At 39.3% G+C, this 14,151-nt stretch overlaps 1 protein-coding gene across 1 annotated transcript in view; it reads right to left on the bottom strand.

Moving 5' to 3' along the window:
* LOC124615830 (CWF19-like protein 1) overlaps positions 1 to 14,151 on the bottom strand; it is a 149,856-nt gene that overhangs the window by 101,219 nt on the left and 34,486 nt on the right. Inside the window, exon 3 of the mRNA XM_047143979.1 lies at positions 12,291 to 12,392. Coding sequence (XP_046999935.1) covers positions 12,291 to 12,392 — 102 coding nt within the window. The remainder of the gene's footprint in view (positions 1 to 12,290; positions 12,393 to 14,151) is intronic.

Below are 14,151 nucleotides of genomic sequence, written 5' to 3'. Positions count from 1 at the left end.
AGTGGAGATGCTGAGTCACAATAGGCGCAACAAAAAGATTCACACAATTATAGCTTTCAGCCATTAAGGCCTTTGTCAGCAGTAGACACACTCACGCAAATGCAACTCACGTGCATCGTGTGTGCAAGTTGCATTTATGTGTGTCTACTGCTGACAAACGCCTTAATGGCCGAAAGCTATAATTGTGTGAATCTTTTTGTTGTGCCTGTCACAACTCAGCATCTCGCTATATGGTGAGTAGCAACTTTCCTTCTCTGGTATTGTTACATTCCATTCTGGATTTTCCACTGTTTGATTAACTTTTCATTTTCAAATATTTGGCTCCTTTTGTGGAAGGATACTCACAGAAAAAATTCCTAATGCTCACACAATCTTCTCAATGAGTTATGAAAGCAACGCAAACAAAGTCCACTCCTACAACATGAGTAAGCATGGAAAAAATACATTGGTTTGTGTTGTTAGCAAATGACACCACTGTCTCCCCACCCCCTAACATCAATGTCAAAAATTTATTCTCAGTAATCTTTAATGTTGAAGTTCTGTTCCATCAAATTTTTGACAGTTTGTATGAATGTCAATGTTTGAAATGCAATCTGGAATGTTTTGACATGCTACTCTGTGACTTCCAGTGTGAAGGACTTTTAGGCATATGAATCCTGAGTTATATTCTCTGGAAGTATCACTCCATTAAATGTAAGAATAAATGTGACTGTTTTTATGAGATCACCATCTAATTCTTTTTATTAAGTTTTGCACATGAATAAACCCTTTGCACATCAATAAACCACTCTTGTGCCCATTTATCTTTCAATTCTTCTTTTGGTATCCCAACTAAATCTCTTCATGAAACAACACCCTTGCTATAGTTAACGGTGTTATGCAGCTTTGTTTTAGTGTAAACTTCTCCTGTACATTTAGCTGCTTCGATCTTGTAGCTTGCTAGGAAGTGGATTTTTCAACCAACAATGACCCATTTCGCAAATGCTTTCCTGATCTTAAAGTGGCAGCATGTAGTGATTTGAGAATTTCTGTATAAATTCTAAAACCAATCAGTCTTCTACCGTCTCAAACTCACGATATTCTAGATATGAGTGTGGGATGGTAGAATCCTACCTACTGTGCATCACATGTTTGTTTGTGTGTGTGCAGGTTTATAATCAGTCGCGGGAAGAAAGTAGAGGTGGCGGACGAATAGCACCGACAAGTACCTGTCGCACAATCCATAGATGTTTTAGTGAGTGTGTAAGGAAGAACCACGAAGTTTATATGCAGCTCTGTGCTTTTTGTGTCATTGACTATTGTTATTAAAACAAGTACAGTTGAAAAAGAACTCTTAAGAACTCTTGACGTAAGCTCGCTATTAGCAAGACTTATTTTTTGATTCATGTTAAGAAAAGTTATGGTATCTAAGCCAACTTTCTTTTATTTGTAACTCAATTTGTTTCTTACATTCGGCTATATGAGAGACTTACAGGAAGTTACATATTTATGTGGAAAGTGGGAGTTTTATTGTGTATGGAGGTCAAATACATCGTTAATTGACAAAAAGTAAAGTTTGTACGTCTACTTATTTCATAAGTAGAAAGAGTCTAGTAATTCCTGTAAACAGCATTATTTGACAGAGAGGAAGTCAAGAAGGTTTCCAGCAGCCAGCTAGCCAGTAAAGAAGAGTGGCTGCAAGTTCCAAGTAAGTCACTTCATAAAGAAGTGGAGGATGCTTTGGGGGAATAAAACAATATAACCCAGATTCACACTCACACTATAAGTAGTTAATACATTAGAAGCAATGAGCCCCAGATCTTTCAGAATGTATAATAGTGACTCTCTTTCAAAACAACACATTCTGATAGCTAGTAAGTGTTCTTTTACACATTTTTCAGGTCTGGCTGAATGAGCCACTTATTAGGTTGTGTGTAGATATCCACCAGTAGTTCACCCTTCCTTCTGGGACCCAAGAGCCAGTCTTCAAATTCTCCATCATGGTCTCACTAGTAGGTATGGAGCTAAAGGTCCATCCAGACAGAGCTCCAATCGCATGGGTAAACTTTTCACAACTGCAGTACGACAGATTCCCCAGGTTGTCCACTAATGACCGTTTTGTCTCAACAGTCATTCACCCCATCAGTGTATTGTGTAACTTGAGGCTATAATTTTTTTTTTTTAATGTAAATTTTTGCACCAATCTCGTAATCCGAGCTGCTAAGCCAAGATCCCAACTCCCTGTGGCCAAAAATGTCGCACTGCCACACAGCACAGTGGTCACTGAAACTTGCACAGAGCTTACAGTTAACCAGTTCAGTTCAGGAATTCACCAAACCTATTCCCAGTTAATAAAGACTGACCTTGAGGTTCTTGTCATTTGGCATGACCCAGGAAGCACATGTGGACATGTGTCTTATCAAATGGAAGAGACATGGTGGATGATGAGTGTGACCAGAGAGAAAGAAATAGAAAGAGAGAGAGGTAGAGAGAGAGAGAGAGAGAGAGAGAGAGAGAGAGAATCAACAAAGGTAAAGCGGCATCCATACTGGAGGTGTTATGATTGTGAGTGACAGATTGGTATATGGCAGAGGAATACAGCACACTCATGCAACTTAACATATCCAAAAAAGGAACACTGCCTGGTAGGAGTGAGGCAGAGCTCAATCACTTAGATCATACAATTTTGCCATGGCAACGGCACAGGTGCAGGTGCACACTGTCTTGATGGAAGATGACTTTCTTCCTTGCTAAACCTGGCCTTTTCGCGTGTATCTTTTGTTGCAATTTGTCCAGTAGGTTAGCATAGTAATTGTTTGCCCAGTGGGGAGATAATATACAAACAGAATCCCCTTCACATTCCAGAACACTGATCCATGGCCTTTCCCGCCAAAGGAATTGTCAATGCTTTCTTTGGTGGCGGAGAATCAGCATGTTTCCACTTCTTTGACTGTTGTTTTGTCTCTGGGGTATAGTAGTGCACCCAAGTTTCATCTGTGGTCACAAATTGGCGCAAAAAATCTTGTTTGTTTCTCCTAAAACAGGCAAAACATTGTTCCGATATGTCCATTCTCATGCGTTTTTGATACGAGGTGCATTCAAGTTCTAAGGCCTCCGATTTTTTTTCTAATTAACTACTTACCCGAAATCAATGAAACTGCCGTTACTTCTCGAAGTAATCGCCCTGCAGACTTACACATTTTTCACAACGCTGACGCCATGATTCCATGGCAGCGGCGAAGGCTTCTTTAGGAGTCCGTTTTGACCACTGGAAAATCGCTGAGGCAATAGCAGCACGGCTGGTGAATGTGCGGCCACGGAGAGTGTCTTTCATTGTTGGAAAAAGCCAACAGTCACTAGGAGCTAGGTCAGGTGAGTAGGCAGCATGAGGAATCACTTCAAAGTTGTTATCACGAAGAAACTGTTGCGTAACGTTAGCTCGATGTGCAGGTGCGTTGTCTTGGTGAAACAGCACATGCGCAGCCCTTCGCGGACGTTTTTGTTGCAGTGCAGGAAGGAATTTGTTCTTCAAAACAGTTTCGTAGGATGCACCTGTTACCGTAGTGCCCTTTGGAACGCAATGGGTAAGGATTACGCCCTTGCTGTCCCAGAACATGGACACCATCATTTTTTCAGCACTGGCGGTTACCCGAAATTTTTTTGGTGGCGGTGAATCTGTGTGCTTCCATTGAGCTGACTGGCGCTTTGTTTCTGGATTGAAAAATTGCATCCACGTCTCATCCATTGTCAACACTGATGAAAATAAAGTCCCATTCATGCTGTCGTTGCGCGTCAACATTGCTTGGCAACATGCCACACGGGCAGCCATATGGTCGTCCGTCAACATTCGTGGCACCCACCTGGATGACACTTTTCGCATTTTCAGGTCGTCATGCAGGATTGTGTGCACAGAACCCACGGAAATGCCAACTCTGGAGGCGATCTGTTCAACAGTCATTCGGCAATCCCCCAAAACAATTCTCTCCACTTTCTCGATCATGTCATCAGACCGGCTTGTGCGAGCCCGAGGTTGTTTCGGTTTGTTGTCACACGATGTTCTGCCTTCATTAAACTGTCGCACCCACGAACGCACTTTCGACACATCCATAACTCCATCACCACAAGTCTCCTTCAACTGTCAATGAATTTCAATTGGTTTCACACCACGCAAATTCAGAAAACGAATGGTTGCACGCTGTTCAAGTAAGGAAAACATTGCCATTTTAAGTATTTAAAACAGTTCTCATTCTCGCCGCTGGCGGTAAAATTCCATCTGCCGTACGGTGCTGCCATCTCTGGGATGTATTGACAATGAACGCGGCCTCATTTTAAAACAATGCGCATGTTTCTATCTCTTTCCTGTCCGGAGAAAAAAAATCGGAGGCCTTACAACTTGAATGCACCTCGTACAGCATCAGGAGTTGCAGCACCCATCTTGCAGATAATTTTTTCATTTCCAAGTCTTCAGTTAAAATGTGATATACCCTTCCATATGACATTTGGCAAGCCTGAGTAATTTCACACACTTTCAATTGACGATCCTCCATGAACATTTTGTGCACTTTTGCAATGATTTCTGGAGTAGTGACACATCTTGGCCGACCACTGCGTGGATCATCACCTAAGCTCTACTAACCAAATTTAAATTGATTTGAGAAAGTACTGGAAACAGTAGTCCTTCAAAAACTGATTTTGGAAGCATGTGGGCAATACCTTACTTTTTATATCACCACAACTCCAATCATAAGAACATTCAATTCGCTATGGAAATGGAGAAAGATGACTGTCTGCTTTGCCTGGACATTTTGATTAGACAGAAGGACACTGAACAATGGCTCTCTGGGAAATTCAGTTAACTATAAGCCCACTCATTCCTATTTGTATTTACAATTGCTGAGATTTCATTACCTATTGAAAACTATAATGTGCTTACAACATTTTCACAAAGAGCTCACACAATGTTGTAACTAGATATTTTGCCTAAAGAGTTAGCCCACCTAAAAACAGTTTTCAGAGAAAATGGATATTCTACTTGGCAGATTAACGTGACACTGTCAGTTAAAGCCAAAAACCAGGAAGTGGATACAGCAGAGAGCACACTGGCAAATTCCATAATTTTTCTTCCCTTTGTCGAAAACATTTCACTCAAGATGGACTGAATCCTCTGGGAATTTCACATTTAAGACTTTTTGCATCCACTACTTAAGACTGCAGACCTATTGGGATCAGCAGAGGATCATTTGTTATTGTGGGAAGCTGGAATTTACAAAATACCTTGTCATTGTGGTATGGCTTACATGGAACAACCACACAGCCTATGGAGGAATGCTGCAACCAGCCATTATCGCTATTTCGCAATAATGTAAAACGAGTTGTCTTCCTTTGTTTTTCAATGTCCTCCATCAGTTCTACATCTACATCTACATCTACATCATTACTCTGCAATTCACATTTAAGTGCTTGGCACAGGGTTCATCGAACCACAATCATACTATCCCTCTACCATTCCACTCCCGAACAGCGCGCGGAAAAAATGAACACCTAAACCTTTCTGTTCGAGCTCTGATTTCTCTCATTTTATTTTGATGATCATTCCTACCTATGTTGGATGGATTCAACAAAATATTTTCACATTCGGAAGAGAAAGTTGGTGACTGAAATTTCGTAAATAGATCTCGCCGCAACGAAAAACGTTTTGCTTTAATGACTTCCATCCCAACTCGCGTATCATATCTGCCACACTCTCTCCCCTATTAAGTGACAATACAAAATGAGCTGCCCTTTTTTGCACCCTTTCGATGTCCTCCGTCAATCCCACCTGGTAAGGATCCCACACCGCGCAGCAATATTCTAACAGAGGACGAACGAGTGTAGTGTAAGCTGTCTCTTTAGCGTACTTGTTGCATCTTCTAAGAGTCCTGCCAATGAAACGCAACCTTTGGCTCACCTTCCCCACAATATTATCTATGTGGTCTTTCCAACTGAAGTTGTTCGTAATTTTAACACCCAGGTACTTAGTTGAATTGACAGCCTTGAGAATTGTACTATTTATCGAGTAATCGAATTACAACGGATTTCTTTTGGAACTCATGTGGGTCACCTCACACTTTTCGTTATTTAGCGTCAACTGCCACCTGCCACACCATACAGCAATCTTTACTAAATCGCTTTGCAACTGATAATGGTCTTCGGTTGATCTTACTAGACGGTAAATTACAGCATCATCTGTGAACAACCTAAGAGAACTGCTCAGATTGTCACCCAGGTCATTTATAAGATGAGGAACAGCAGAGGTCCCAGGACGCTTCCCTGGGGAACACCTGATATCACTTCAGTTTTACTCGATGATTTGCCGTCTATTACTACAAACTGCGACCTTCCTGACAGGAAATCACGAATCCAGTCGCACAACTGAGACGATATCCCATAGGCCCGCAGCTTGATTAGAAGTCACTTGTGAGGAACGGTGTCGAAAGCTTTCCGGAAATCTAGAAATACGGAATCAACTTGAGATCCCCTGTCGATAGCCGCCATTACTTCGTGCGAATAAAGAGCTAGCTTCGTTGCACAAGAACGATGTTTTCTGAAACCATGCTGATTACGTATCAATAGATCGTTCCCTTCGAGGTGATTCATAATGTTTGAATACAGTATATGCTCCAAAACCCTACCACAAACCGACATCAATGATATAGGTCTGTAGTTCGATGGATTACTCCTACTACCCTTCTTAAACACTGGTGTGACCTGTACAATTTTCCAATCTGTAGGTACAGATCTATCGGTGAGCGAGTGGTTGTATATGATTGCTAAGTAGGGAGCTATTGTATCAGCGTAATCTGAAAGGAACCTAATTGGTATTCAATCTGGATCTGAATACTTGCCCGTATCAAGCGATTTGAGTTGCTTCGCAACCCCTAAGGCATCTACTTCTAAGAAACTCATGCTAGCAGCTGTTCGTGTTTCAAATTCTGGAATATTCCATTCATCTTCCCTGGTGAAGGAATTTCGGAAAACTGCGTTCAATAGCTCCGCTTTAGCAGCACAGTCGTCGGTAACAGTACCATCGGCACTGCGCAGCGAAGGTATTGACTGCGTCTTGCCACTTGCGTACTTTACATACGACCAGAATTTCTTCGGATTTTCTACCAAATTTCGAGACAATGTTTCGTTGTGGAACCTATTAAAGGCATCTTGCATTGAAGTCTGTGCCAAATTTCGCGCATCTGTAAATTTTACCCAATCTTCGGGATTTCACGTTCTTTTGAACTTCGCATGCTTTTTCCGTTGCCTCTGCAACAGCGTTCGGACCTGTTTTGTGTACCATGGGAGATCAGTTCCATCTCTTACCAATTTATGAGGTATGAATCTCTCAATTGCTGTTGCTACTATATCTTTGAATTTCTACCTGAAAATTCTCTCTCCACCAAATATTCAATGAAGTAAACACAAGAATTTTGCTTAAATGACAGCATCATCTGCAAACATTCTAAGCTGTGAGCACTCATTGCTGTGAGCACTCATTACTTCATGTGAATAAACAGTAAGTTGTGTTTCACAAGGATGACATAGTCTGAAACCATACTGGCTGCATGGGAATTGATCATTTTCCTTGAGGTATTTCAAAATGTTCAAACACAGTATATGTTACAAAACCCTACAGCAAATCACAGTTAGTGATATAGTTCTATAATTCAGTGGATTACTTCTACTTCTTAATAAAGTGTGGAAGGCAGAAATCTTTCTCAGTCTTTGTTAACCCATCTGGGTATGACTGACAGGTGCCAGGTCAAAATATCATGGAGTGTAGTATATGATGACTAAATGCAAGCAAAATTTTTTTTTAATATTCCATTCACTGGAAAGCTTTTAAAACTCACATCTGTCACCAGAAATGTTGGTTGGATTGCTATACAAATTTATGTTCATGTTAAACCCAATGGTGCTTGTATACTTTTATCAATAAAAAGGTGTCTGATATGACACCAAACACAAGATACTGAACACTTAAGAATATGAGTCAATTTAAAATTAGGAACTATAATTTGTTAGATTTCTTGAAAACTTGCATTATATCAGTCAAAGCAATATTTGAACTCTCAAATTCAACTTTGCTAATGTCATCTCAAGAGATTTACACCATATAACTACGTACGACCTTTAATCACAAAATATTTTAACAATAACTTAGCAAATCTATAAGTCCCAAGATGGGATAGTAATATTTTCACTGAATACCTTAATACTTATCTACTGTGTCAGCTGGTGACTATGTGCTAATGTGCACAGTACATATCACCCTAAAATCACGCCATTTCTCTTCAAATGTGAATCAGAATCACACTAAAATGAAGCCACTTCTCTTCATATGCATGACGGTATGCACATAAAATGGACGAAAACATCTTTTGTAGCACTCTCTTCACAATGACAAGAAACCAATGTCGAGTGCTGAAATGATTGTCAGCCACACTATGCTCAACTCAGTGGAGGGATACAATTGTCGGTTTTCAACTGCGAATGCTTTGATGTGGCATCACCCCTGCCTGCACTAAGGGTGCAACATTGCTCACAGCATCTTTGAAATTGTGTGTAAAGTATTCTGCAACATGTTGAATTCTACCGATGATCTGCTCAAGATGTCCTTTTGCAGTAGATCTTTGTAGAAGAAAATGAAAATTAAAGAGTTAGAAGTACCTACACCAAATTTAAATCTAACAAGGGGGGTAGGGGTCAGGGCTCACTGACTTGGCTCAAACTATGTGAATGAAAGCAGGTAGATGCCCCTTTCAAGTTTCTAGCATATGTCACCTGAGTGGGCTGTAGAAGAAGATAAAATGCTCTCTAAAGATTTAGAAGTGCAGTATGAGGGATTTTTGAGCAACACCTGATGTATCGGTGCCAACTCGGTTTCTATTCTTCCGCGACCACCTTTTTCTTTCTTTCTTCCTTCCCCCCACCCCTCCCCCTTCTTGTAGATTAATGCACTTAGTCCAACAATGTTCCAGTACCTCAATCCCATCTTGAAAATAAGTTTCCTCCAGGCCTACAAATTACTCATCAACTCCAGCTATCAATTCTTAGTATGAAGTGAATCTTCGTCCATCAAGAAAAATTTTCAGCTTTGGGAAGAAATGGAAGTCTGACAGAGCCAAATCAGGTGAATAAGGCGGGTGTGACAACAATTCATTTTGCCATGCGCACTGCCTTGATGGAAGATGACTTTCTTCATTGCTAAACCTGGCCTTTTTGTGCGTATCTTTTGTTGCAATTTGTCCAGGAGGTTAGCATAGTAATTGTTTGCCCAGTGGGGAGATAATATACATACAGAATCCCCTTCACATTCCAGAACACTGATCCATGACCTTTCCCGCCAAAGGAATTGTCTATGCTTTCTTTGGTGGCGGAGAATCAGCATGTTTCCACTTCTTTGACTGTTGTTTTGTCTCTGGGGTATAGTAGCGCACCCCAGTTTCATCTGTGGTCACAAATTGGCGCAAAAAATCTTGTTTGTTTCTCCTAAAAGAGGCAAAACATTGTTCCGATATGTCCATTCTCATGTGTTTTTGATACAGCGCCAGGAGTCGCAGCACCCATCTTGCAGATAATTTTTTCATTTCCAATTCTTCAGTTAAAATGTGATATACCCTTTCATATGACATTTGGCAAGCCTGAGTAATTCCACACGGACTTTCAATCGGCGATCCTCCATGAACATTTTGTGCACTTTTGCAATGATTTCTGGAGTAGTGACACATCTTGGCCGACCACTGTGCGGATCATCATCTAAGCTCTCCCAACCAAATTTAAATTGATTTGTCCACTTGTCAACAGTTGAATATGAAGGAGCAGAGTCCCCCCAGTGCAATCTGGAAATCGGCATGAATGTCCTTTGCTTTCGTACCTTTCTTTACGAAGTACTTAAGCACTGCTTGAATTTCGATTTTTTCCATCTTCGCAAATCACTATGTGGGAACAACATCAGAGCCACGTCACTGGCACAGCTCTCTTCCAAGAGGACTGACATGGCATGTGTTTACGGGCAATGAATATCACGTGAACAACCCATTGCACTAGCACTGACCTCTCATGGTGATTCCAAGAATTTTTCAAACCATTCTCATACATTCCTTGCTAAGTTAATAGTTTAACTTTAAAATTTAAATATATTTAAATAGTTCAATTTCTACAATAAAATTATATATTCAATTTAGTTATGATTATTACCTTTGTAAGTCAAAATGCTACAGGTAGGTGGTTAAAAAAAGTGAGTATACGAGGAAAATTTGTGTGGAAGTGTACAAAAAGAGCTGTGGGTGTGATCTTCACAACACACTTTTTTGTTTGCCATATCGATCATTCAAGAACAGTGATGTTTGGGGTACAGTGGAAGCACAAAATCTAGGACATATTTTTTTTTAATGCAGAAATCAACAACATACAAACAACATACTTGAGCTTAATGCATTAGGTGAAACCAATATTGCAATAATATTAAGTTGCACCTTTCATGATGACATAGTGAAAAATAACCTCTTTATTTTTTTAATACTGCAGCAAATTGGTAAAATTTTACACAAGCTGCCACTGTTCATCTTAAACATTAATAAACTTATTGCATCAGCACATGGCTGCTTTTTTTTGTTTGAATGCAGTTATGATTGAAGACTATAGATTTTTGAAACAGCAAATATCATTAAATGATTGCTACATTAAATTTAGGGGTACTCTACACAAATGCTCATGACTGTTTATAATCACACAAATGAACTTAAACTGAACATACAGTTACTTGGAATAATATTATGAGAAGGAAAGTTGCTACTTACCATATAGCGGAGACGCTGAGTCACCACACACACACACACACACACACACACACACACACACACACACACACACACACAACTCACAAACACATGACTGCAACCTCAGGAAATTGAAACCACACTGCGAGCAGCAACACCAGTTGCAACTGGTGTTACTGCTCGCAGTGTGGTTTCAGATGCCTGAGACTGCATTCCTGTGTGTGTGTGTGTGTGTGTGTGTGTGTGTGTGTGTGTGTGGTGTTGACAAAGGCCAATGGCCAAAAAATTTTATTGTGACAATCTTTTTGTTGTGCGACTCAGCATCCCCGCTATATGGTGAATAGCAACTTCCCTTCTCATAAGGTTTATACAGTTACTTGTCAAAGTCTCTACGTGCAACTGAAGTTTCTTCTGAGTATGTGGTCAATGAAATTCATTTTTGAAAGAATGTGGAGCTGAATGAATTTTTGTATACGAAGAAATTTAGTGCACAGTGGTTGTCTTTGACAGAACAAAATCAAATTTGGAAAACTGTAATGTAATCCAAAGATTGTATGGCATCTTTAAATGACTGTGGACAGAATGTGGTTCAACCATTATATCCTGGGGATAGAGCTACAGTCAAGAAAAGAATTTGTTTCTGTGACACACGAAGTGTCATAATGACTTAAGCAATACTAACAGAAAGTATGCAGAACAGAAACGACAGATTAGTCTGTAAAAAATGCTCTTTTATCACAGAAATACTTATGCTCACACATCAGTCATGATCTGGGCTCTGAAACAGAAGTTCTACAATCACCTCATTCCACAGGTTTGGCTCCAAGATACTTCATTCTGTTTCCTAAATTCAAAAATCTAATTCCAGGGGAAAATGTTCTGCTGAAGGTAAAGGTTATCTCAGGAGAGAGAGAAAAAATATCAATTCACCCTGACGATGATATTGGTTAAATACTTATTCTGAACATAAAATCTGAAATTCTTTGATTAAGCTAAAGTAAGCCTTTACTGTATTTGTCTCATGGTAAGAGTAAAATTATGATTTTTTATTCGTGCTGTTACCTACGCAATGTCCACCACAAACACAGTAACTAGGTTTTTAGATCAACTGGTTCCCAATCCTGTTATCAGTGAACACAGCGATATTTCTATTACAAAGTTTGCTACATTGAGAACTACCTGATTAACAGAAAGAGTATTAAATCTACATAACCACAATGAAAAGACAGAAATAAGATGATAAGCAGTATGGAGATAGAAATTAAAAATATCATCCAGAATGGAGAAAGAACATGGTTCATCTATAGAAGAATGTGAGGTGAAATAAAATAAATGTTTCAAAGTAAGCATTAGGTGTCTGTAAATCACTGCACTTCCCTACAGAAAATAGCCAATAATTCAAGTTTCCAAAGATCCGATTTCCTCATTATTGTTAATGTTAAGTAGTGTAAAATAACATTTCTGCATTGTCACATAACACTGGCGTTATTCATGAATACTTACCAATGTAGCTTACATTTGGGCACAGCTCACATCCATCTAAGTTATCATAATTACTTAGCTGATCTTCACTGGTGGGCCCCAAGATGTAAGTAGGCAAAGGAACTGAAAAAAAAGAATATTTATCACAAGGACCATAAAACCAAATTCAATGTGGTGGAAAAATGAAGACAATAAAACAACTTTCATTTTCATTGCAGGACAAAATCATGAAAAAAGGATGACTGATTAGTGTTCTTTTATAAACAAAGTCATTAAGAGGGAGCACAAGTTTGGACCGAGCACAAATGGCAAAGAAAATTGGTTGTATTCTTTTCAGAGGTCTCATCCTGTCATTCATCTTAATCAATTTATAGATACCACAGAAAACCAACATCAGAACAGCTGGACAGGGATTTGAACCCTCTTTCTTCCAAATGTAAGTCCAGTAATAAACAATACCATTCATATTTAATATGCCGGATTACTGCAGTTTAGAGTTTAGTTAACAAAACCTATTTTTGTAAGCATCTGCTCTGATGTGATATGGAAAAGGAAAATTAGTATGAAATTAAGTGAGTAATGATTAAAGTTCTACTCTGACAACTATGTGGAGTGATTAGAATAAATACTTGAAACCTTAATTGTTATGGCTAAACCAGGCTTCAAAACAAAAATTGTTGATAAGCACATTAACATGTCTGAAAACAGTTTCAGGCTTTTGGTAAAGTACTTCTTCAGAGTTTGTTACAGGACACACAGCCAGTAGTCACAAGACATTGATAAGTAGGCACAGTCATCATACCTAAACCCAGGTTTACACCAAAGTGAATACTAGTGAATGAGCGTCAGCATACAAGCATTCAGTCAGGAATCCAGAGCACTACAAGTTGAAATTTGTCACTGTGTCCCCCTACGGATTACTTAATACCATTTTGATGAACCACAGTGAGGGGCATGAAGAATTTTCAGACTGTATTGGTAAACCCAATAATAAAATGATGAAATGAATAGGGTATCAATATGTTCAGCACACTGTAGTATGCCATATACTCAAAAGCATGACAAATCTAGGTAACTCCTGTCAGGATGGAATTTTTTTTAAAAGTGGAAGTCAAAATATGGTCACAGAATGCTGATCGAAATCTTTCAGACATTAGACAAAAAGCTGCTGGAAAAAGAAGTGAGTTTATGTAGCCTGCAGTAAGGGAAAGTTGTTGACAAACTCACATGATGAGCAAAAGTTGCAAATTTGTCAAAAGATAAACAGGACAAAATGTCGTGTGTTATTCAGTGAGCATATAGAATTACTAAGTGGTCATACATCATTTCCGGCAAAGCTTGCCTGAAATTCGACTGGGGATGAAAACCCAGTGTACTGAAAGCTATATGGTATTCTGCCCCATCTTAAACCATTAGTGGAGGAACTGATGAAACACCAAAAATAAGATGACATTTTACAGATGACCAGGAGCCCCTGTGACTACATGTGCATTTATCATAACTAAAGCCTGGTTTAGATCAGAGTGAACACAAGTGTCAGTGAACAAGCATTCTATCTGGTGTAATTGATATGCAAGAATGACCAAGCATCATTTGGTTGTGCTTGATTCACATTTGCAGGTGCTTGGTCATGTTCTGCTTGTTGTTGGTCTTTCAGTGAACCATCACAGGAATTTAACTTTCTTTCCATTTCAGCACTCACAGTACAGTGAGAATTTGTCTGTTATTTTGCTCATGAAGTACTTTTGTTGTTAAATGTGATTTGTGTAACAAATGGAGTGGTTAGAGAAATGTAATGCTGCTAACAAAAATTTAGAGATACCGTAAGTATTTGTGGTGTCCAACAAATCATTGGCACAAAATACTGGATGAAAAGAAGTAT

The sequence above is a fragment of the Schistocerca americana genome, chromosome 5, assembly GCF_021461395.2.
Source record: "Schistocerca americana isolate TAMUIC-IGC-003095 chromosome 5, iqSchAmer2.1, whole genome shotgun sequence".
Taxonomy (NCBI): domain Eukaryota; kingdom Metazoa; phylum Arthropoda; class Insecta; order Orthoptera; family Acrididae; genus Schistocerca; species Schistocerca americana.
The sequence above is the reverse complement of the archived record's forward strand: the minus strand, read 5'-3'. Positions and strand labels throughout refer to the sequence as shown.